Here is a 25,976-nt window from a genome sequence, read left to right as displayed (position 1 = left end):
ATCCAGGAGAGAATGTCAACAACGCATCATGTCAACATTCATTTGCAGAGTTTCTTGCCTGGACCATAGAAAAAACTTACCGTTTAGTCTGTCAACATAGCAGTATACGTCGTACATCTCTGATGCTGGGCGCATACCATATGTCCGCACCCCTGGGACATCCTCCTTGTCTCCTTCACATTTGCTCCGTGGAAAGACAATGGGGTATCTGCCAATAAGAACAGGGATCAGCCTTTGCGTTCCAGTGTAATAAGATGCAGCAGCTGCAATTTCCTATTCTGTGTGTGTGAAGTGCCATGAAGTAGAAGAAGAAGAGTTGGTTTTTATATGCCAACTTTCTGTACCACTTAAGGCAGACTCAAACCAGCTTACAATCACCTTCCCCTCCCCTCCCCACAACAGACACCCTGTGAGGTGGGTAGGGCTGAGAGAGCTGTGACTAGCCCAAGGTCACCTAGCTGGCTTCATGTGTAGGAGCGGGGAAACAAATCCAGTTCCCCAGATTAGCCTCTGCCGCTCATGTGGAGGAGTGGGGAATCAAACCCGGTTCGCCAGATCAGACTCCACCGCTCCAAAGTCCCTTCCAACTCATGTAATTTTGATCAGGAGAAAGATTCCCACAATTGTGTCCTAAGTGCTGAGAAACTGTGACCTGCGGGATGAAGGCACATGATCAGACTATACCGTCTACTCAGTGCTTGGATGGGTGATCTTCTTGCAACTCCTCGTAAGTTATCTTGAGTTCCATAATGAAAGAACAGTGAAATGTAAATACGACAAATGAATAAAAGCATATAAAGCTTCCTTCTACCAGATCATCTAGTTCAGTATTTTTGACTGACCAACAATTGCTGTCCATGGTTCCAGGTACAGAAAGATCTTTTCTGAGATCATCTACCTGAGATCCTTCACCTGAAGGACTCTCTTTGTGGCTAGGAACCTTGAAAACACCGAGTTCCTTGTCACACGGAAAAACCCAACATGAAGACATTTGTATGCACATGCATTCCAGTGTGGTGCAGGGGTTAAGAATGGGGGACTCTAATCTGGAGAACCGGGTTCAATTCCCCACTCCTCCACATCCAGCCTGCTGGGTGACCTTGGGCCAGTCACAGTTCTCTCCAAACTCTCTCAGCCCCACCTACCTCATAAGGTGTCTGTTGTGGGGAGGAGAAGGGAAGGTGATTGTAAGCCGCTTTGAGACTCCTTAAGGTAGAGAAAATGACATATAAAAACATAGGCCTTTTATGCATGGCTGTTTCCCTCGACGTCACCCCTCTGACGACTGCAGGTCTTTGTTTTGATTATGCATGCAGTTTCTGACTGTCAGAAGTTGCCTCGCGCTCCCCCTGCATTTCCGCACTTTTGCCTGCATTTCCAGGGACCTGTTTTATCTCAAATTTGAAAACGCGGGCAAAAACACGTGGAAATGCAGGGAGAGAGCGAGGCGACCTCTGACAGTTGGAAACAGCGTGCATAATCCAACAATGACCCGAAGTCATCGGGGTGTGTGTGTGTGTGACCGTGAGGGAAACAGCAATGCACAAAAGGTTCCACTCAAATTCATTTATTGGCATAGTATAATTTGCAGTATATAAAAGGATAAAAGTTAAAATAAAATAAAATTAATATAAATCATTCCTTAATGTTGTGATTCTACTTTCAACTAGATTCCCATTAGTTGTCTGCTATTGTCAGAAATTTGCCACGTTTTCAGTTATCTCAGCTAATAGTTTGTGAAGTATTTTCGTGTTATTTGAGTTCGAAACTATAGGTTTTATGAGGTTTCCTCTTGGGGAATCATAAAGATGGCAGTCTAAAAGAATATGAGACAGGGAGTCAGGACATCCTACGCCACATCTGCAGACTCTTTCTGCGTAAGGTGTTTTCAGGAATCTGCCACAGAGGATCGCCGAAGGCAATGTGTTAGTCCTAGCTTGCATAAAGACTTTCCTGAGTTTAGGATTGTCAAGACGGTCCAGGTAGTTTAAACAGAAATTAGGTGGGAGTCTAAAGTATTGAGGCTCCACTCTTCTTCTCCTATGCAGAACATTCGTAGGTCTGGGGTGTTACTATGATTGCATTCTCCCCACGGACATGAGCCCGACATCCTTAAATGTCAGAAAAGGTCTTCTTTACAGAAGAACATAAGAAGAAGAAGAAGAAGAGTTGGTTTTTATATGCAACTTTTTCTGCCACTTAAGGGAGACTCAAACCGGCTTACAATCACCTTCCCTTCCCCTCCCCACAACAGACACCCCGGGGGTGGGGGGGCTGAGAGAGCTCTTAATAGAACTGTAACTTGCCCAAGGTGTGGCTTTGTGCGTAGGAGTGGGGAAACCAACCCGGTTCACCAAATTAGCCTCCGCCGCTCGTGTGGAGGAGTGGGGAATCAAACTCGGTTCTCCAGATCAGAGTCCACCGCTCCAAACCACCGCTCTTAACCACTACACCACACTGGCTCTAAGAACATATGGAAAGCCCTGCTGGATCAGACCGAGGCCCATCAAGTCCAGCAGTCTGTTCACACGTCGGCCAACCAGGTGCCTCTAGGAAGCCCACAAGCAAGACGACTGCAGCAGCACCATCCTGCCTGTGTCCCACAGCACCTAATATAATGGGCATGCTCATAAGAATATAAGGAAAGCCCTGCTGGATCATACCAAGGCCCATCAAGTCCAGCTGTCTGTTCACACAGTGGCCAACCAGGAGCCTCTAGGAAGCCCACAGACAAGCATTTTCCTGCCTGTGATCCAAAGCACCTCATATAATAGGCATGCTCCTTTGATCCTGGAGAGAATAGGTATGCATCATGACTAGTATCCATTTTGAGTAGTAGCCATGTCTTTGGTGGGTGTTGATACAGCCTGGTTGAAATTCCCTCACTGACATATTGCCTCCCCCACCCCAGCTGAGCCGTTGTATTACCGTACCTGACTGTCTGGTCCCTCAGCCAGCCGGCATCACACTGATCGTATCCCTCTTCGTAGGCAGCCTGCAGTTGTTCGGGAGTGGCAATAACAGCGTTATTATCCAGGCAAGCTTGTTGGGCTTTGACAAAGGTTAGGGAATATCTATCAGTGGACGGTCGGTAATGAAAGACAGTACCTGTCAAATGAAGAATTGGAAGGGCGTTTGAGCACGAATCTGCCAATACTCAGCGTGAGCTTTCACAAGCACCTCTGACACCACCAAACCGATCCCACCCCCTAACTGTTTGTCTCGTTGAACATTCACGCAGCCCCGGTTGGCATGGCCCGGGAGGCCCCTTAATCTGGTTGTCGGCAATGATGCTCAAGATCAATTGATCAAGGAGCTTCTAAGGGATAAAAGGAAGGAAAGGAAAGGTTGTCGGCAGTGACCTATGTCATTTGGTTTACAAGCACATGTAGCATCGCTGTCAACAAAAACCGCATGGTTGCGCTCTGGCAAAAACAAAAGGATGGAGGGGCTGCGCAAGCAAATGAAGCTGAGGGTCGTGATGACAAACAAAGAGGGTGAAAGGGATGGAGGCTTGTGCAGCTCCAAAGACTGGAGACAGTAAAGCAGAGGAGAGTGCCCAGGTTCCTATTTTAGAAGATATATCATCTTCACCCATAGACATTTAGGAACATCTATGGCGGGTTTCCACAGATATTAAAAAACACAGAGAGCGATATGAGAGAAATGAAAAACCTTTTAAGCAAACCCAGGGAGACTATGCCTTTGCCATTGAAAAATCAAGATGATAGCAGCCTCCTTATCCGTTAGTGTGAAGATGAAAGCGAAGATTCTTTGGACTGCTGTCTTGTCTCAGTCTAGAAGACCCAATGCAGAAGTGCGCAGGTAACCATAAGCAATATAATTTACCTGCATTTTCCTGCATTGTGCAGGGGGTTGGACTAGATGACCCTTGTGGTCCCTTCCAACTCTATGATTCCATGACCTTCAGCTGGGTAAACCCAATGTTCTAACTTAAAACATATGTTTTCTACACTGCCCTAATTCTAGCTCTTCTCTTTTTCAAGAGTTTTATAGATTGTTGCTGACCAGAACCAAATCGGGAAACCAATTTAACATTTATTAAGAATATTTTTTTAAAAAAAAGTTTAAGGGCATATTGTCTGTTTAAGGGCATACTGTCTGTTCGAAATCATTTTGTGATTAGAGACAAATATTCCCATGATTAAATAAAACATGTCACTACAAAAAAGAAGGGTGAAAACGGCGCTGAGAAGAACACCATTGAAATGACCCGAATATATTAGTGACAAGTGCCAACAAGTGGGAGAAGCATGCCGATTCTCAATAAAACAAGCGGGCAGCAAAGGTACATTATTTTGGCCTAGCCTGAGAAGAAGACTGAGAGGGGATATGATGACCATCTTCAGGTACTTGAAGGGGTGTTATATAGAGGAGGGTGCCGAGTTTTCTGTTGCTCCAGAAGGTCGGACCAGAACCAACGGGTTGAAATTAAATCAAAAGAGTTCCATCTAGACATTAGGAAGAACTTTCTAACAGTTACAGCGGTTCCTCAGTGGAACAGGCTTCCCCGGGAGGTGGTAAGTGCTCCTTCCCTGGAGGTTTTGAAGCAGAGGCTAGATGCCCATCTGTCAGCAATGCTGCTTCTATGACCTTAGGCAGATCATGAGAGGGAGGGCATCTTGGCCATCTTCTGGGCATGGAGTAGGGGGTTACTGGGGTGTGTGTGTGGAAGGTAGTTGTGAATTTCCTGCATTGTGCAGGGGGCTGGACTAGATGACCCTGGTGGTCCCTTCCATGATTCTATGAGTTTCCATGGACCATTTAACGTGGGGCAAATTGTAGTTATCATTGGGCTGCAGTAACAAGGGAATGTTATAACTAGAAATGCGTATTGAAGCTTTGCCAGTTACCTGTGGACGACATGGGCTGCCTGGGGATGTGTCCAACATCAGGTGCAGCCGTCCCTGGCACAATCTGATCCTCTACTGTAAACGGAGAGGCAGACTCCAGTTCTGGCGTCGCCGTGGCCCACAAAGTCTCTTCCGAGCTCACCTCTGAAGAGGTCACCTCTTCCGAGCTCACCTCTGGGGTATCAGTGGTGAAAAGAGCGTCCAGGATTGAGACGGTGGCATTTTCTAGACTCTCCCAAATCCCCACCTCAGTCCTGTTCTCGGCCTCGTCGGGGACGTCAGTAGCAGAGAGATCCGGAGTCGCCGTGAAGCCCTCATCGAGCTCCGAAGCGGCGGCTGTAAAGTCGATCGGCTCCAACGTGGCAACGCTGCCCCGGGCTTCCTCCTCTGTGATGTTGCGTGGGAAGTACAGCTCTACATCTGTCTGGGTGACAGTCTGGATGGTGAATCCGCTGCCCAATTCGCCGATTTTCTCATCAGTTAAGTTCTCATGGACAACGGTGTCAAAATCATCACCTAGGACAAGGAGAAAATGTTTCCAAAGGGCCATCGGAGAAGCCCCAGAAAATCGGACCAGAATTGATGGGTTGAAATTAAATCAAGATAGTTTTCGGTGAAACTTTAGGAAGAGCTTTCTAACAGTTACAGCGGTTCCTCAGGGGAACAGGCTTCCTTGGGAGGTGATGGGCTCTCTTTCCTTGGAGGTTTTGAAGCCATCTACATGACCATCTGAAAGCAACGCTGATTCTGTCAACTTAGGCAGACCATGAGAGGACATCAGGAAGGGTTGCGTCAGTGCTTGGCTCTCGTGGCCTTTTCTTATGTGCCCACAGAGGTGGCTTGCCAGTGCCTTCCTCTGCATAGCGACCCTGGTATTCCTCGGTGGTCTCCCATCCAAGTACTAACCAGGGCTGACCCTGCTTAGCTTCTCAGATCTGACTAGATCAGGCTAGCATGGGCCATTCAGGTCAGGGCTTATAATAAACACCTATCACATATCTATAATAAAATAAATATCAGATCGACAACAGTCCATATATGTCAATTCTCAGTTGTGGTCGCAGTTGACCGGTGGCAACCCAGTAGGGTTTTCAAAGCGAGAGACTAACAGAGGTGGTTTGCCATGGCTATCTTCTGCACAGTGACCCTGGTATTCCTTGGTGGTCTCCCATCCAAGTACTAACCAGGGCTGACCCTGCTTAGCTTCTGAGATCTGACGAGATCAGGCTAGCCTGGGTTACCCAGGTCAGGGCAATCTCTTTAGCAGCCCTATTAAAATCGTTGGAACTGCCCCAGGAAAAGAGAGTTTTCTGATATTCCGGCTGCCAAAACATTCTGAAATGAGGGCGACCCCTTTCAGTGAACTCACCAGTGTAGCAGATGGCATCGTAGCGGGAATGGGGGTGAGGATACCCTGTCTGGTTATCGTAGAGGTACACCGTTCGCACCCCCAGCAGGTTGCCACCGCAGTTGGGGCGTGCCTTGGAGATGGGGTACCGAACGCTGCGGTCTGCCAGCCAGCCGGCGCTGCAAACATCCATGCCATCTTTCCAGGCCAGGTACAGTTCTCCTGTAGTTGCCAAACGGGCACCAAGGCGGTGGCATTTCTCTGCTGCTTCTGGGAAAGTGAACTTCTCTGGGGAGGTGGCATAGAAGACTTTACCTGCAATCACACAACGGTGAACCCGATGGTTAGATGTAAGGGGCGTTTCTTGTTCCTTTATCAGCATTTCCCTTTCAATCACTTTTCTTAGGGCCAAAGTACAGTGAAACTGGGGTTCTACGATGACACTAGGAATGCCAGCCTCCAGGTGGGACCTGGGGATCCCCCAGAATTTCAGCTCATCTCCAGGCTACACAGATCATTTCCCCTGGAGAGTGGATGCTTTGGAGGGTGGACTCTATGGCATGGTACCCCACTGAGGTCCCTGTCCTCCCCAGTCTCCATCCCCAAATCTCCAGGAGTTTCTCACCCTGCCTCAAGACTGATATGCTAAGAGGCTGGGCATCAGTATTTGAAATAAAACTCATTAGAACATAAGAAAAGCCATGCTGGATCAGACCAAGACCCATCAAGTCCAGCAGTCTGTTCACACAGTGGCCAACCAGGTGACTCTAGGAAGCCCACAAGCAAGATGACTGCAGCAGTACCATCCTGCCTGTGTTCCACAGCACCTAATATAATAGGCCTGCTCCTCTGATCCTGGAGAGAATAGGTATGCCTAATGACTACTGTTCATTTTGAGTAGTAGCCATGAATAGCCCTCTCCTCCATGAACATGTCCACTCCCCTCTTCAAGCCTTCCAACTCTAAGGGGAAAGGGAAACTGAGGTCCAACTCCTCTGCCAAACTCTCAATGGGATCCATTGGATTGTGACTTCTCCTTCTTTCGAATGCGGAGGTAGAGAGATTCCCAGTTACCTTCCATTTCCTCTGCGTAACAATACACATCGTAGGTCTCATCTGTTTCCCGAATGCCATAGGTCCTCACACCAGGAAATTCATCCTTGTCTCCGTAACAGCCTTCTCGGGGATGGTGCATTGGATACCTGGGAGTCCAAAGGCAGGAAAGGTTCAGCCAGGAAAGAATCTGTTAGCTGGAAGCAATGATTTCTCCTTCGTGGTTCTAGGATGCAGGCAGCATCTTGAAGAACAAGATAGAGCCTTAGGGAATTTCGCAAAGCCCGCAAGATTGAGCTATTCCACCAGTGGCTGGAATATGGTTGAGGTCAGCTGTGGTGTTCACCATTAACACTCGCCTCCCAACCTCCTCCCCCCATTCATACTACTGTCATCTAAAGTTAGGGTTACCAGGTCCCTCTTCACCACCAGCGGGAGGTTTTTGGGGCAGGGTTCGGGGAGGGGCTGCAATGCCCTAGAGTCCAATTGCCAAAGTGGCCATTTTCTCCAGGGGAACTGATCTCTATTGGCTGGAGATCAGTCATAATCGCAGGAGATCTCCAGCTAGCACCTGGAGGTTGGCAACCTTAGGCATCACATCCCTGCTACCTTGCAATAATGGTTATGCAAGGTAAATACGTGAACCTACCATAGTTGGAAAGGACCTGCCCATGAACTTCTGGTTCTATTGATTCTCTAGCGCACATGCTCCTGGAGTGTCGTTTTTATGAGGATCTAAGATCAAGTTATATTATTCCTCTTCTAACAGGACCAGTACCTCTGTGTCGGAGTTAATACCCTATTTATTAAGTGACAGTGATCTTGAAGTAACATTGGCAGTAGCAAAATCTATCCCTTAAACAATAGATTTAGAATTATGAATTTATGAATCAAGGATTTATGAATCAAGGAGCTTCTAAGGGAGAAAGAAGAAGAAGAGTTGGTTTTTATATGCCGACTTTCTCTACCACTTAAGGGAGACTCAAACCAGCTTACAATCACCTTCCCTTCGCCTCCCCACAACAGACACCCTGTGAGGTGGGTGAGGTGGAGAGAGAGTGACTAGCCCAAGGTCGCCCAGCTGGCTTCGTGTGTAGGAGCAGGGAATCAAATCCAGTTCACCAGATTAGCCTCCGCTGCTCATGTGAAGGAGTGGGGAATCAAACCCGGTTCTCCAGATCAGGCTCCACCGCTCCAAACCACCGCTCTTAACCACTACACCACGCTGGGAAGGAATTTAGGGGGGAAGTGCTTGAGAGCTGTGATTTTAAGGCCCCTAAATTACCCAAACCAGCCCCAGCGTTGACAATATTGGTTCTGGATCTGCACGAAAACTCCCACGGAGACGGCTGGATGCACGAGCTGGAGTGCAATTAAGCGAATTGCCGACCGTCATGGACAAAAAACGACACTGCCTATAGAGATCGATGCTTTGGAATGGGGAGCGCGATGCACAATTACACCCCCTGCTAATAACGCATGCAACTATACTGCTCGGAGACTGGGTATCTGGTGTGCGTTTAAGATAGCGCCAAATGACTAATATGCCCATTGCAAAAGCTCTTCTCTGCACGTGCAGAGTAATTGTCTTGAATATGCTATGCCGGCACACAAAATACCCAGGTAAAGAAACGCTGCAGGTTTTCATGTGTTCCACGTTTTTGGCTCTCTGACTCTTTTCGCTTGGTAATCAAACCTCAAATGAAGAATGTTATTTTAATCTGAGGTTTTTAGCTAATTTATTTATCTATTAAAGAATTATATATCCCATAGTTTTAGATATTGTATCTTTTAATTCTATTTTGTAATTGATATAATGGCTTTGCCGAATTCAAAAATCTGATTAGCAGTCACACATAAAGTCCGCTGCTTAAAGTTGGGTCATGGCAACTGGATTATTATTTTTTTTAATTTATTTTAATATTTAGTGAATTTTAGTTTCTTAAATATTAGTCAAGAATTTTAACCAGGTATTGTCTTTTTAAAATCTATGTAATTTTTTATCTCATGTATAGACGATACAAATGTTTTCCTGGCTTACGCCGTACTAATAAATCTGATTCTGATCCTTTTCTAGTTCCTTGTTTACCATACAACCTGACTTTCCTCCACAGCCAGCTTCACCCTGTAGTTAGGGTTGCCAGCTCTGGGTGGGGAAATACCTGGAGATTTTGGGGGAGGAGCTTGAGGAGGGTGGGGTTTGGAGAGGGGAGGGTCTTCAATGCCATAGAGTCCAATTGCCAAAGGGGCCATTTTCTCCAGGGCAATGGATCTCTGCCACCTGGACATCAGTTGTAACAGCGGGAGATCTCTAGCCACTACCTGCAGGCTGGCAGTCCTACCTGTAGCTCTTGCACATCACCCTCTTCCAGCTTTTTACCTGACAGTCTGATCTGCCAACCAACCAGCATCGCACTGGTCAAAGCCGTCGTCGTAGGCAGCCTGCAACTGCTCGGGGGTCGCAATGACAGCGCTGTTCTGGACGCACGCTTGTTTGGCCTTGTGGAAGTCCAAAGTGTACCGGGTCGAGATGGCTCTGTAATGGAACACGATGCCTGGAAAACACAATCCACCCACATACCCCTCCGTCACCGACTGTTATGAATTCAGCTGGCAGATGTTCAACAAAAGCAAGCGGGAGAACACTGAGAGGGGTTCCACACTTGGGCCGTCCTCTGCAATCAAATCGCTGCCTTTCCAGGATTTGCAGCCGACAGAATTAAAACAGAGAACATAAGAACATGAGAGAAGCCCTGCTGGATCAGACCCAGGCCCATCAAGTCCAGCAGTCTGTTCACACAGTGGCCAACCAACTGCCTCTAGGAAGCCCACAAGCAAGACAACGGCAGCAGCACCATCCTGCCTGTGTTTCACAGCACCTAATAGAATAGGCATGCTCATAAGAACATAAGAAAAGCCCTGCTGGATCAGACCCAGGTCATCAAGTCCAGCAGTCTGTTCACACAGTGGCCAACCAGGCGCCTCTAGGAAGCCCCCAAACAAGCCTAATCCTGCCTGTGTTCCACAGCCCCTAAGATCATAGGCATGCTCCTCTGATCCTGGAGAGCACAGGTATGCATCATGACTAGTATCCATTTTGACTAGTAGCCATGGATAGCCCTCTCCTCCCTGAACATGTCCACTCCCCTCTTCAAGCCTTCCAAGTTGGCAGCCATCGCCACATGCTTCGTTGGTGGGGTGACCCCGAGGAAACAGCCATGCATAAACGGCCTGTGTCTTAATAGAAGAAGACAAGTTGGCTTTTATATGCCAACTTTCTCTGCCACTTAAGGAAGGCTCAAACCGGCTTACAATCACCTTCCCTCCCCCTCCCCACAAAAGACGCCTTGTTAGGTAGGTGGGTCTGAGAGAGCTCAAAGAGAACTGGGACTAGCCCAAAGTCACCCAGCTGGCTTCATGTGCAGGAGTGGGGAAACAAATCCAGTTCACCAAATCAGCCTCCCCCGCTCATGTGGAGGAGTGGGAAATCAGACCCGGTTCTCCAGATCAGACTCTACCACTCCAAACCACCGCTCTTAACCACTACACCACGCTGGTTTTCCACTGTTCTCTGCTTGCCAGATGCAAAGTAGATGGTCATTACAACTCAGTTCAAATAATCAGCTCTACCAGAAGAGGGAGATGTCGACTTACCTTTCACCTTCACCTCTACTGTATCCTGGCTGTCCTCAATGCCATGAATCACTTCACAGCGATAGGTCCCGGTATCATTGGATCGAAGAGCCTTGATTTCCAGGGTGGCATCGGTAGGTATGGCAGGGTAGTTGGGCAGAGAAACCACCCCTTGGTAGGCGGTGTTGATCCTGACGTGCCCATCAAGGGCCACCAGCAAGACGACTTTTTTTCCTTCTGAGAGCCGGCTCCATTTGATTCTCGGGGACAGAGGGGCGGTAGAAGGAGACGTGGTGACGTGCTCCAACGTGTCGATGTAGTAACAGGGGATCGTCAGAGTGTGGCCCAGGGGGACGTGCAAGGGGGAGCGTAAAGGTATGCTCACACTCAGTGTGGCTCCATGATCTGCAGGTGAACGAGTGACGAAAAGGAGAAAATAGGATTCAGAACAGTACATTAGTCACTATTTGCGAACAGGCCCAGTCCCAGGATATGCGCTCAATGGGCCATGAGAGAATGTGTCAGGAGAAACATGTTAATGAAACATTTTAAAGATCCCACAAGCCCAAGGGTATCCACCCACAGAGGAGGCTGCCCGATGCATCTCGGTATGATTCATGGCTCTTCCTCATGGAATCATAGAGTTGTAAGGGACCACCAGGGCCATCTAGTCCAACCCCCTGCACAATGCAGGAAATTCACAACTACCCACCACACCCCCAGTGACCAGAAGATGGCCAAGATGCCCTCCCTCTCATCATCTGCCTAAGGTCATAGAATCAGCATTGCTGACAGATGGCCAACTAGCCTCTGCTTAAAAACCTCCAGAGAAGGAGCACTCACCACCTCCCAAGGAAGCCTGTTCCAATGAGGAACCGCTCTAACTGTTAGAAAATTCTTCCTAATGTCTAGACAGAAACTCTTTTGATTTAATTTCAACCCGTTGGTTCTGGTCCTAATCATCCTCACAAAGAGACGCTAACCTCTGCCGTGTCATCGTGTTTGATACGATGGAACGATTCCATCATGCTGGACTCAAAGACAAAACCGCTAAATCACGTCTTTGCACTATCAGTTACTTTGACCTTGCTTCTTTTCCCTTTTAGCACCAAGCTACACGTGGTGCAGAGTGGTAAGCTAGGGTTGTCAACCTCCAGGTGCTAGCTGGAGATCTCCTGCTATTACAATTGATCCCCAGCCGACAGAGATCAGTTCACCTGATCAATTGTACCCTATGGCATTGAAGCCCCTCCCCAAACCCTGCCCTCCTCAGGCTCTGCCCCCAAAACCTCCTGCTGGTGGCAAAGAGGTACCTGGCAACCTCAAAGTAGGAATAGAGCCTTCTATATCCCAGTCAGATAGGGTTGCCAGCCTCCAGGTATCACCTGGAGGTCTCCTGCTATTCCAACCGATCTCCAGCCAATGGAGATCAGTTCCCCTAGAGAAAATGGCCGCTTTGGCAATTGGACTCTTTGGCATTAAAGTCCCTCTCCTCCCCAAATCCCACCCTCCTCAGGCTCCACGCCAAATATCTCCAGCCGGTGGCGAAGAGGGACCTAGCAACCCTATGGTAAGCTGCAGTTCTGCAGTCAAAAGCTCTGCTCACGAACCTGAGTTCGATCTCGACGGAAGTCGGTTTCAGGTAGAAGAAGAAGAAGAGCTGGTTTTTATATGCCGACTTTCTCTACCACTTAAGGAACAATCAAACCGGCTTCCAATCACCTTCCCTTCCCCTCCCCACAACAGGCACCCTGGGAGGTAGGTGGGGCTGAGAGAGCTGTGACTAGCCCAAGGTCACCTAGCTGGCTTCACGTGTAGGAGCAGGGAAACAAACCCAGTTCACCAGATTAGCCTCTGCTGCTTATGTGGCAGAGTGGGGAATCAAACCCGGTTCTCTAGATCAGAGTCCACCGCTCCGAACCACCGCTCTTAACCACTACACCACGCTGGCTCTAATGATCTTTTCACTGATGAAAAGATTCCATCACTCTAAATGCAGAGACAAAACTGCTAAATCACGTCTTTGTACGATCAATTACTTTGGCCTTATTCTTTTCATTTAGCACCAAGCTACCCTTCATGCATTTTAAAAAATATATTCAATTGTTTTAAATAAAGTGGGTGTCAAGTGACAGAGAGAGGGGAAGGGGCTCCTGCCAGACCATTAGACAGTGCTTTCCCTTGCCACCTTAAGCACATCAGGAAATGCATGTCATGTTATGTCAGATTTATAGACGCTTGAAATTAAGTAAACCTGCAAAAAAGGCTGGAGGAGCCAATTCATAAAAAGCAAGGGGATTCTCATTGCCCCGGAACTTTTGTACATAAAGTTATGCGTGTATTTCAGGAAGGCTCTGGAAATCACATACCTAAGACTTCCACAGAGACAGCTGCGGTGATGACGCGCAAACTCACAAATACTAGTAGCAAAGTGGTCATAGTTTACCTGTAATGACACACAAAGACACAGGATTGTTAGAGAAACTTCAGGGAATTACAGCCTAGAAACAGAAGAAGAAGGGTTGGTTTTTAGACCCCGCTTTTCACTGCCTTTAAGGAGTCTCAAAGCAGCTTACAATCGCCTTCCCTTCCCCGCCCCCCCCCCACAACAGGCACCTTGTGAGGTAGGTGGGGCTGAGAGAGTTGGGAGAGAACCGTGACTAGCCCAAGGTCACCCAGCAGACTGCATGTGGAGGAGCGGGGACTCGAACCCAGTTCTCTTGATTAGAGTCCGCCGCTCATGTGGAGGAGTAGGAAATCATATCCGGTTCATAGAATCATAGAGTTGGAAGGGACCACAAGGGTCATCTAGTCCAACCCCCTGCACCATGCAGGAAACTAACAACTACCTCCCACCCCACACCCCCAGTGACCAGAAGATGGCCAAGATGCCCTCCCTCTTATTTGCCTAAGGTCACAGAATCAGCATTGCTGACAGATGGCCATCTAACCTCCTCTTAAAAACCTCCAGGGAAGGAGAGCCCACCACCTCCCAAGGAAGCCTGTTCCACTGAGGAACCGCTCTGACTGTTGGAAAATTCTTCACCAGATCAGAGTCCGCTGCTCATGTGGAGGAGTGGGGAATCGAGCCGGGTTCTCCAGATTAGAGTCCGCCACTCATGTGGAGGAGGGGGAATCGATCCTGGTTCTCCGGATTAGAGCCCACCGCCGCTCGTGTGGAGAAGTGGGGAATCAAACCCTGTTGCTCAGATTAGAGTCGGCCGCTTGTGTGCAGAAGTGGGGGATCAAACCCTGTTGCCCAGATTAGAGTCGGCCGCTCATGTGGAGAAGTGGGGGATCAAGATGCACCCAATCCAACCTTATGTTTGCTCTTCAGCAATGTTGGGTCTTATGAATAAAATTGACAGTATCCCCCACTACTTTTACAATCTGGATATCCCTATCCTCCGTAGAGCATTCTCTCTTGCTAGGGTCAATGCCTTTCCATCAAGGATACTGTATGGAAGGTACCACCAAATCCCAATACAGGAACGGATCTGTCCTTGTGGTTCCAACTCCCTGGATACAATTGAACACATACTGTTTGACTGTTCTCTATACAAAACATTCCGTGGGAAATGGTTAAAAACTTGGTTTTATTCAAAACATCACCTAATAAAGTAAAATGTCAATTTTTATTGAATGATTCAGTACCGGAGATTATTGAGAGTGTTGCCAATTTTCTAGTGGATGTGATGAAAGTGCAAAAACTTACAAGCTCTGATATTTGATTATATTGTTCTTTGTTTTATTTCACTGATTTTATGTTTTATGATCCCTTTTTGTAACAATTGTAATAATTTTTATGCCAATAAAGGTCTATGAATGAATGAATGAAGTGGGGGATCAAACCCGGTTCTCCAGTTTAGAGTCCACTGCTCATGTGGAGGAGTTGGGAATGTGAAGCCATTGCGACCCCCTGCAGCGGTAAATACTGTCTGCCTGTCTCTATTGATAATTCTGTCCTTTGCTCAGGGAGCTCAGTGCCAGCTACATAGTTCTTGACTCCCTCCTTTTATTCTCATAACAGCGCCCTGAGTGAAGTCAGGCTGAGAGAAAACAACAACTCCCTGCTCTCTGAAATGCATCCAGTGAGCTTCATGGCAGCGTGAGGATTTGAACCCGCTCCTCTCCAGGCGATCATAGCAACATAGCGGAATCACAATCCACACTGGCTTTCCATCATGACTGCCTTTTGTCTGTCTTGAACGGCCTGCCCATCGTTTTGCAGGAGCAACTGCTGTGTGACTAGGGTTGCCAACTTCCAGGTGGCACCTGGAGATCTCCTGCTATTACAACTCATCTCCAGATGATTAGGGTCAGTTCCCCAGGAGAAAATGTCCGCAGCGGAGGATGGGATCTATGGTGTTATTTCCTGCTGAAATCCCTCTCCTCCTCAAACTCTGCCCTCCCCAGGCTCCACTCCTAAGATCTCCAGGTATTTCCCAACCCAGAGCTGACAACCCTATATGTCAGATAGGTAGGGTTGTCAGGTCCCTCTTTGCCACCAGTGGGAGGTTTTTGGGGTGCAGCCTGAGGTGGGCAGGGTTTGGGGCGGGGAGGGACTTCAATTCCATAGAGTCCAATTGCCAAAGCAGCCATTTTCTCCAGGGGAACTGATCTCTTGTCGGCTGGAGATCAGTTGTAATAGCGGGAGATCTCCAGCTACTACCTGAAGGTTACGCCACAAAAAAAAAAACCACACACCTCTGTACTGATACCAATGGTTAGAAAATTAGTACAGGAATAAGCTGACACTAACATAGCATAACAAAATTGTATTCAATTGCTGCAATTAAGCGAAAACTATATACAAAAGTGATGGTGAAACTGAGTATGCACAATATTATAAAGAAGTCCACATAAATGGTTTCCACAATATCAATCTGTCAAAAAATGGTATCTTCAAACTGAAGAATAAGATGGGATACGATCATTTCGGAGCCTTCTTCAGTCCCACTTATATCAGCATCAGTGCACACACTTGTTCCCAATTCGACTTTTCAATATCCTTTACAATTTTTTCACAAGAAAGTCCCCATAGGGGTACTTGCTGTAACTGTGTATACAATTATCCAGTAATCCCACATTTGGATATTATATCCTTTAATACCAGCAGTTATTCAGCAGTTATTCAGCTAACTTTTCACAGCATCTAGTAACAAGGCAACAGGTTCCCGGATGGCTGCTACCATCTGCATCCCAAGTTACAGGACCTTTCGTAGAACTGAGAGCTTTTCTGTTCAAAATTCAGGAAATGGGAGGAGAGACTCTGTTTCTAAAGAGGGGGGAAGGTGCTGCCTTTCTACTTCTCCCTTAAATAAGGGAAACGTTGAACTCAACGTTCAGCCATAAACAGTGTTTTCTCAGCTGTAACAAAAATATGAAATTTATTCCATTCTGACCAGCTTCCAAACCATCCTAAGACTAAGTCCTTTGAATAGCCGGATACTTGGATGCAGCTCCTTTTCCTTCCTTTTTTTAAAAAAAATCCACAATCCTTGAGACGACAAAATAATTTTTAACGTAAGGATACGTTCGCACCAGCCTGTTTCCTGGGTCATCTCCTGGGAACAGATGGTGCTGTTCGCACCCGATCCCACAGTGTTCTGTTTCCAGGTTTCTTGCAAGGAATTTAAGATACCCTGGGGACAGCCATGTTTGTTTCTGCATATACAAAAGCAGGGGTGGATATGGGGAACACAGGTGAGCATAGCTGAATCCTCTTCCTATATTCTCTTCCCAAGCTTTATGGCCCAAACTAATTTTTTTTTTTTTTTACCGGATCCAGGACTGGTGGCAAAAGTAAGAAGCAGAGCAGAAGAGATGGTTTTTATATGCAGATTTTCTCTACCTTTTAAGGAGAATCAAACTGGCTCACAATCTCCTTCCCTTCCTCTCCCCACAACGGACACCTTGTCAGGTAGGTGACGCCACCCCATGGGTCAGTAATGACCTGGTGCTTGCACAGGGGATAGGGTTGCCAGGCCCCTCTTTGCCACCGGTGGGAGGTTTTTGGGATGGAGCCTGAGGAAGTCAGGGTTTGGGGAGGGACTTCAATGCCATAGAGGCCAATTGCCAAAGTGGCCGTTTTCTCCAAGTGAACTGCTCTCTTATCAGTTGTAATAGCAGGAGATCTCCAGCTAGTACCTGGAGGTTGGCAACCCTAACAGGAGACCTTTACCTTTAGGTGTGTTTGGGCCCTAACCTGAATGGCCCAGACTAGGCTGATCTCATTGGATCTCAGAAGCTAAGCAGGGTCAGCCCTGGTTACTACTTGGATGGGAGACCTCCAAGGAATACTATGGTTGCTATGAAGAGGAAGACAATGGCAAACCACTTGTTAGTTCCTTGCCTTGAAAACCTTATGGGGTCGACAGAAGTCAGCTGTGACTTGACGGCCCTTTACACACACACAGGTGTAAAGAATATTTAAATAGTCTGCCCCAAACAGAAGTCCATGTTCACAAGCCCATTGTCAAGATTTCCCAGCATAGCTTGCAAACTGCATGGAAAACCAGATGTCAAGGATGACATTGTACCATTATCTGTCACACCTGTACACAGGAAGAAGAAGAGTTGATTTTTATATGCCAACTTTCTTTCCCTCTTAAGGACGAATTAAACTGGCTCACAATCACCTTCCCTTCCCCTCCCCACAACAGACATCCTGTGAGGTAGGTGGGGCTGAGAGAGCTCGAAGAGAACTGTGACCAGCCCAAGATCACCCAGCTGACCTCATGTGTAGGAGTGGGGAAACAAATCCAGTTCACCAGATTTGTATCTCCCGCTCATGTGGAGGAGTGGGGAATCGAACCCGGTTCTCTAGATCAGAGTCCACAGCTCCAAACCACCGCTCTTAACCACTGCACCATGGTGGCTGTTACATACCTCCTTTTCCATACCTGGCTCCCATGGCAGTTCACAATACAAACAGGCAGTAAATGACTGAAACCCAGAAAATGTCGGAACAATAAGAGACGCCCAACTTCGAAGCTGAGTCAATCTCTAGTATGGACCACTGTAGCAACCTGTTAGCCTAAAATGAAAGCCTGCAGGGAGCACTATAGTCTAGAATTACTTGAGATTACTGAAAACCATAACAGGTGACAAATGTATAAATTTGTTACATAAGTTAGTTACATTCCAGCACCCAGTAAACATCCGTTCCCAAGCAACAGGCTGTTTCCATAGGCAAAATGATGCTGAATTTTGGGCGCAGGGACTAAGAAGTCAGGCAATTTCCGCCCCCCTAACAATCCATGAAAACAATCAACTGAAAAGAAAACCTTTTACGCTCACACTAAGGGAGATTACTTGAACTCATGAAGCTGCCTTATACTGAATCAGACCCTTGGTCTATCAAAGTCAGTATTGTCTACACAGTGGCTCTCCAGGGTCTCAGGCAGAGGTCTTTCACATCACCTACCTGCCTGGTCCGTTTAACTGGAGATGCCGGGGATTGAACCTGGGATCTTGTGCATGCCAAGCAGACGCTCTACCTCTGAGCCACGGCCCCTCCCCAAAGGCTCATATGAACACATGAACACGTGAAGCTGCCTTCTACTGAATCAGACCCTTGGTCCATCAAAGTCAGTATTGTCTACACAGACGGGCAGTGACTCTCCAGGGTCTCAGGCAGAGGTCTTTCCCATCACCTACCTGCCTAGTCCCTTTAACTGAAGATGTCGGCGATTGAACCTGGGACGTTCTACATGCCAAGCAGATGCTCTACCATTGAGCACTGACTTCCAATTGGCTCAAGAAAATGTTTTCTGACAATGCCTTCTAACCTTTTCTAACCCTTTCCTAGGGTGACCCCTAAGGTAGTGAATTAGCATACCATGCGATCTGACCTGGGTGGCCCAGCCAAGTCAAATCTCATCAGATCTCAGAAGCCAAGCAGGGTCAGTACTTGGATGGGAGCACCAAGGAAGTCCAGGGTTGCTACACAGAGGCAGGCCACTTCGGCTCATCTCTGGCCTTGAAAACCCTTACAGGGGTCACCATCACTCAGCTGCGACATGACAGCATTAAAAAAAGTTCACGTATTGCCCCCCTGATGTGTTCCTAGCTCTCACTTGCTTCTTCCCCAAAGCAGAGCCAATCCTGGTGACTTTTGCCCTCTTAATTGAAGTAGGGGGTGCTTTGGGACAGCCCAAGACAGCCCACTTTGATGTCTCTTGGGACCATCCTTTTGGAATCAGCTGCCTCCTTCACAGGAGGATGAACACAGGAGGTTGAACATACCATTTTGTGTTTGGGGTTAGGGCTGTTTAGCTTAGAAAGAAGGCGGTGAAGGGCAGATATGATAGAGGTGGTCTACGAAATGATGCATGGTATGGAGAGAGTGGACAGGCGGAAGCCTTTCTCCCTCTCTCATAATACCAGAATGCAGGGTCATCTGCTGAAGCTGGAGGGTGAGAGATTCAAAACAGATAAAAGGAAGTATTTCTTCACACAATACATAGTTAAATTGTGGAACTCCCTGCCCCAGAATATGGTGCTGGCTACCAACTTGGAAGGCTTGAAGAGGGGACATGTTCGTGGAGGAGAGGGGTATCCATGGCTAGTAGTCAAAATGGATACTCGTCATGATGCATACCTATTCTCTCCAGGATCAGAGGAGCAGGCCTATTATATTAGGTGCTGTGGAACACAGGCAGGACAATGCTGCTGCAGTCGTCTTGTTTGTGTGCTTCCTAGAGGCCCCTGGTTGGCCACTGTGTGAACAGACTGCTGGACTTGATGGGCCTGGGTCTGATCCAGCAGGGCCTTTCTGATGTTCTTATGACACAGCTTCAGGGGCAGCTGTTTTAGCCCCACACTTTCCAAGGCAGCGGTGGCACCCACTTCCCAATCAAAGTTCTCAACGTGCCCTACCAACAAGTATGACTAGTTTAGGAATGCCTAGCTGTAGAGAATGAGCAAAAACCAGGGTGACAGAATTCCATTGCTGCCTCTCGTGGCTGGCTGGAATTCCTAAAGGAGGAGGAAAAACCCTTGCAACTCAAAGAGAATCTGATCAATTACCTGGAAGTTCATGAAGTCAGTAGATGCTAATGGGCGTTCAGTCCAAGAACGGGTTGTAGATTACCAAGTTCCCTCAAGGAAGGAGAGAGAAGGTTTGCACTCCTCAAGCCGGTGGAATTTGGGTAGGAGAAGGTATGAAGCACCTGTTCTGCTCCTCTCAAATGCTGAGGAGGAACGTATGCAAATCCCAAGACACAACACGACATCCCACACTACTGAAGGCCAGTGTGGTGGCCACAGATAAGAACCGAGACCAAGCAGAGCTGGCTGCCGTTGCCTTCTTCAATGAAACTATCCCACCCAACGCTGAAAAGGTTTCTTGCTTCACCAGCGAAATCTTTCGTTGTTGTGGGTCAGGTTGGTGTTTCCCCCTTTCGAAAAAGGACAGCTTAGTACTGAAGAAAGCACGGGGAAAAAGCCGGTCCCAAGGTTTCTACAAGGAAAGGCGTTTTGGATTTTTTTTAATGTTAGAGAAAACAGGAGTAAGAGGAGTCATGACCGAGACTGATAAATAGGATTGAGCACTAATGTGGGTAGCGAGGCCAAATCATGTGTGTGTAATTGAAATTCAAAACATCATTCTTAATAAATGGGGTGTAGACAAGGTGATTGCAATAACAATATAGATGAAACATGAAAACCATTTTTCTGGCATGTGCCAAAAAGCAAGCAAAACTTAATTTGGGAAATATCCTTAGAAATATATTGTAATAATTATTATTGCAAGTAGTCTTATTGGTTATATTTTCCAATTTATTTTACAATATTGTTTAATTTCAGTATTGTGCTTATCAGGTATTATACAGAGTACCAGATGATGGACTTTAAAATTATTGGGATAATCATTTTTAAATATTTTCCATTATTTTATTGTATACTGCTCATAATTGGTATTGGTTTTTATTGTGCATTATTTATAATATAATTGTCTGTTACATTCTTTCTTTGTCTTCTGATGCAATTAATGCTGTGATGATATGGAATTTTTAAACTTTTCTTCTGTATTCTGTTCCTATATTCTGTTTTTATAAATTTATAAATAATATATTTTTAAAAAGCCATAAAGAGAGGGAGAGGTGAACAGGTGATTGAGAAACATACAGATAAAGGAAATCCTGATTCTCTAGAATTAGAGGATGTCAGTAATTCCTGGTTTTATTCTTTTATTCAGTCAATCCTAAATTATTCTTTTAATGGTGCCTGGGATCGAACCCAAGACCTTCCTGAAAAGTGTATGAGCTACCCCTGAGCCACGCTTCCCTTTTGCTGTTTAGCTGAGCTATTAAAGTGGGAAACGGTTTGTTGGAAGCCCTCTGCCAAAAAGAAGAAGAAAAGAAATCCTGCCCAGGCGAGACAGAAGGAAAAGAAGAAGAAAGAATCCAAACCCAGCCTATCAGCAGCACATTCACGCCCAAGTATAGACAAAATGCCAAAGCTGGTACCAAAGCAAGTTCGTTTCGAAATCCAGTCCTTTTGCCGATGCCAGATCTGGAGACAGAAGCTTGAGCGGAAAGCTGCTGGAAAGCCAAAAGAGAGGTTTGCAGAGCTCGAATCACACTCTACCTCCTTAAACACACATCCACAGAGGTCCAAACCAGATGGGATCTGAGGAATCTGTGATTAGGATCCCCCCAAAGGTTTTTTTTGTAAAGGCTAAGAGCAGCTGATTTGGATCAGCGCCACCACAGTGGAGAACGGATTTATCCAACCTTTCCTTCAAGAAGAGGAAGAGTTGGTTTTTTATATGCTGATTTTCTCTACCTTTTAAGGAGAATCAAAGTGGCTTACAATCTCCTCCCCTTTCCCTCCCTGTGAGGTAGATGGGGCTGAGAGAGTAAAATAATACCGGTAATGACCATTAGACAGTAATGATCCTAATATTTTAGCATGTCATAAAATATTTGTTTAGTTCTTAATAAACAGTACTGACACTAAGCAATGCTATAAAATGACTTGTAAAGTGAAATAGATAAAAAAAATACTTGCAGTGGTAATTGTTTTATATTTCTAAAAATATTTCTCAGACATTAAACATTTAAGTTTTTCCTCCCTTTTTAGCACATTTTCAATATGATATATCAAGAGGATTTGTCATAACTCATATCATTTCAAACATCTCTTTTTCTGCTACCCATTTTTTAGGAATAGGTATCATACTTTTTCTTATAAGAACTAACAATTAAAAACTCATTGGAAAAACAGGAAACATTTTCTCCTTTCTCCTTTCTCTAGCTTTAGCAGCGTGGTGTAGTGGTTAAGAGCAGTGGTTTGGAGTGGTGCAGTCTGATCTGGAGAACCAGGTTTGATTCCCTACTCCTCCTAATGAGCGGCTGAGGCTAATCTGGGGAACTGGATTTGTTTCCCCACTCCTCCACAAGAAGCCAGCTGGGTGACCTTGGGCAAGTCACAACTCTGTTAGAGCTCTCTCAGCCCCACCTACCTCACAGGGTGTCTGATGTGGGGAGGGGAAGGAAAGGTGATTGTAAGCTGGTTTAAGTCTCCCTTAAGTGGTAGAGAAAGTTGGCATATAAAAACCAACTTCACCTCCTCCTCCTTCTCCTCCTCTTCTTCTTCTTTTCATCTACCATTTCACACCTTTAAAAATGGGAAGGGGGAATGAAAATTATTTTTTCTTGACACTATCAAGAGAAAAGTTGGCACATCTCTCACGCAATTCACCTTTCTACTTGACAGCAGATAACACAGTCCAGGTAGAGTATCCCTTATCTGGACATCCCATATCCGGACTTATAAAGAAAACCTGGACCCTTGGAGCCGGCATGCTGGCACATCCGTGCTGCCTGCTTTCAGTGTTTCCTCTCACCTAAAAAAATAAAATACAGGGTACACTGCATTGTAGGTGGAGACCAAAAGCCTGCCGTTGTGAGTTTGTTTGTTGCTTGTTGTTGCTCTTGTTTAACAGCTGATACAGGTATTCTGTTGAGATAGTTACACCTTTGCTTTCTGATAGTTCGATGTAAAAAAGAAGAAGAAGAAGAAGGAGAAGAGTTGGTTTTTATATGCTGACTTTCTCTGCCACTTAAGGAAGAATCAAACCGGCTTACAATCACCTTCCCTCCCCCTCCCCACAACAGACACCCTGTGAGGTAGGTGGGACTGAGAGAGTTCAAAGAGAACTGTGATTAGCCCAAGGTCACCCAGCTGGCTTCATGTATAGGAGTGGGGAATCCAACCTGGTTCTCCAGATTAGAGTCCACTGCTCTTAACCATTACACCATGCTGGCTCTCTAAACCACCACTACATCATGCAAATATAGTTCTTCCTAGGGTTGCCAGGTCCCTCTTTACCACTGGTGGGTAGTTAGGCCATTTTCTCCAGGTGAACTGATCTCTATTGGCTGGAGATCAGTTGTAATAGCAGGAGATCTCCAGCTAGTACCTGGAGGTTGGCAACCCTACTTCTTCATCTTCCATTTTTAACATCATAACATCTCCAGAAGGCGTCTTCCATAGGGTCCTTCCACACTAGCAGGAAAACCGAAGCTTGGTATATTCCTAGCCTGAGGCCACCCGACTACAGAAATATTGAAACTTGGAGCATAGATGCCGTCACTGCAGCCCACATCAAAATCAAGTTGTAAACGGGGCCAAATGCTGGCATGTGGGAATTGTCTTGCCCTTTATTGGATATTAGGCCCATGGAATCGTGATTGTGGTTAGAAAGGGTCAGGTCAGAACACACAATAAAACAGAGTCAAAGACTTTCTCTTAATCAAACAAAAATCCTTTACTTTCCTAAACAGGGTAGGTTACATGGGATGAAAACAAATAACAACCTTACTATCTAGTTCCCTATGAAACTTGCTAGAGATTCTAGCAGGTACTATGGCTTAAATCTCTTTGTTTGTGTCCCAGCTCAAGAGAGCTGAAAACCGCATCTTGCATCTGTGAGATTCAAACTGCTACTGCCCATCCTGCCCTAAACTTTTACAACCTTAACAAAGGAACAGGGCAATAAAGACAGTTCTTATTCCGTGACTTTTGGCACGTTGGCAATGGTGAATTGCTAGCCAAAAGAATACTGACATCTGTTATTTCATCATCATCTTGAGACTATCTAAACTGTCGATATAAATAAATTAACCCTTTAACTGCCTTGACAGAAATGGAACTCACATTGAATACCCAACACCCTTGTCTCTCACAATGCCCTGACCTGGATGGCCCAGGTTAGCCTAATCTCATCAGATCTCACAAGCCAAGCAGGCTCTGGTTAGTACTTGGATGGGAGATAGGGTTGCCAACCGCCTGGTACTGAAGGAGAAAGAACTAGCACAACTCAATTATAAATAAACAATTCATTAACAACGTGCCACCAATGAAACAAACCACCACAAGGTATACAATTATATACAAATATTTACAGTGGATATGCAAAAAAGCTTAATAGCAAAGTCCAAAAGTCTTATCCAGGGCAAGGTCTTCTAATCCAAAAGTGGTTGACAATTTCAAATTAGTTGGCACGAAGTCCAAAACAGTTCCAAAGAAGGAGGAAACGCTATTCCAGATATTCTGTAGCGCTTTCACCAAAGCACAGCTTCATCAGCCTATAAAATTTATACAAATATTACAACATTCCTCTAGCCTCCATTATAAGTTTACCACACTTCACAAAATTTCATGAAAAATTGGATGAAAAATTGGTAAGCTAATGTTGTCCAATTTTTCATGAAAGCGCTACAGAATATCCGGAATAGCATTTCCTCCTTCTTTGGAACTGTTTTGGACTTCGTGCCAACTAATTTGAAATTGTCAACCACTTTTGGATTAGAAGACCTTGCCCTGGATAAGACTTTTGGACTTTGCTATTAAGCTTTTTTGCATATCCATTGTAAATATTTGTATGTAATTGTACACCTTGTGGTGGTTTGTTTCATTGGTAGCACATTGTTAATGAATTGTTTATTTATAATTGAGTTGTGCTAGTTCTTTCTCCTTCAACCGCCAGGTACTAGCTGAAGATCTCCTGCTTCGTTTATTGTTACAGCCACTTAAGGGAGACTCAAACTGGCTTACAATCAATTTCGCTTCCCCTCCCCACAACAGACACCCTGTGAGGTTAGGTGGGGCTGAAAGAGCTCTAATAGAATTGTGACTAGCCCAAGGCCACCCAGCTGGCTTCATGTGGAGGAGTGGGGAAACCAATCCAGTTCACCAGAGTAGCCTCCGCCGCTCATGTGGAGGAGCGGGGAATCAAACCCGGTTCTCCAGATCTGAGTCCACAGCTCCAAACCATCGCTCTTCACCACTACACCACGCTGGCTCTCCATGCCCCTGAGACAGTTCTTGCTTGCCCTGCTAAGCTTTTGACCACTAAGCCAAATGCCTCCCTCTAGCCATGTACTGCCAGGTGCTTAACAAACCCTATTTTCTGGGGCCCGGCTCTGAAAAAACAGCCTCTATTTTGTCCCCAGTTTGTATGCAGCTTTTGAAGATGCCTTGTTAAAATTTTTGTTAGTGTGACATATGATTCAGCGCTGCTTGGGTTCAGTCTGTTCCTTTCTTCTTTCGGGCAGAACTCCACTGGAAAATAAATCTCCCCGGACTCCCCGTCCTGCATTATCGACTGCGGTTTATTTGAACGGAGCCAAATGGCTTGACCGCAACAAAGAGTGGCAAAAAAAGACAAGGAGACAGTCGAGATAGTTTACAACCAACCTAGTTTGTTCTGAGCCACTTATGGAGAGAACATCGATCAGGTGGCTCAGAGACTTCGAGGAAAGTCCTCGGTTGTTGGCTGGTTCGTGACTTAATTGTGAAGGAAGAGAAGGGAAGAAGCAGAGTGACCCCAGGAATTAAGTTTTCTCTTAGGTTTTCCACTCAATAATCATCCTGATCTTTAATAAATTTAGCCACCTATTTAGATATGGTGCTTGCACAAGGGACCTTTACCTTTACCTTTTATGTGTATGTTAAGTGCCGTCAAGTCGCTTCCAACCCATGGTGACCCTATGAAATAATGATTTCCAAAATATAAGGAGCCCCATGGCGCACAATGGTAAGCTGCAGTCCTA

The 25,976-nt window shown here is 46.1% G+C and overlaps 1 protein-coding gene across 1 annotated transcript in view; it reads right to left on the bottom strand.

The window, feature by feature from the left end:
• The window catches only part of ACAN (aggrecan), a 76,705-nt gene that overhangs the window by 30,650 nt on the left and 20,079 nt on the right, over positions 1–25,976 (bottom strand). Inside the window, 8 exon segments of the mRNA XM_056865741.1 lie at positions 81–208; positions 2,934–3,108; positions 4,875–5,390; positions 6,244–6,537; positions 7,297–7,424; positions 9,656–9,830; positions 10,930–11,313; positions 13,278–13,354. Coding sequence (XP_056721719.1) covers positions 81–208; positions 2,934–3,108; positions 4,875–5,390; positions 6,244–6,537; positions 7,297–7,424; positions 9,656–9,830; positions 10,930–11,313; positions 13,278–13,347 — 1,870 coding nt within the window. The 5' untranslated portion in view covers positions 13,348–13,354.

Source organism: Euleptes europaea, chromosome 20 (genome assembly GCF_029931775.1).
Source record: "Euleptes europaea isolate rEulEur1 chromosome 20, rEulEur1.hap1, whole genome shotgun sequence".
NCBI lineage: Eukaryota > Metazoa > Chordata > Lepidosauria > Squamata > Sphaerodactylidae > Euleptes > Euleptes europaea.
Note: the sequence above shows the minus strand (reverse complement) of the source record. Positions and strands in the feature narration are given on the sequence as shown.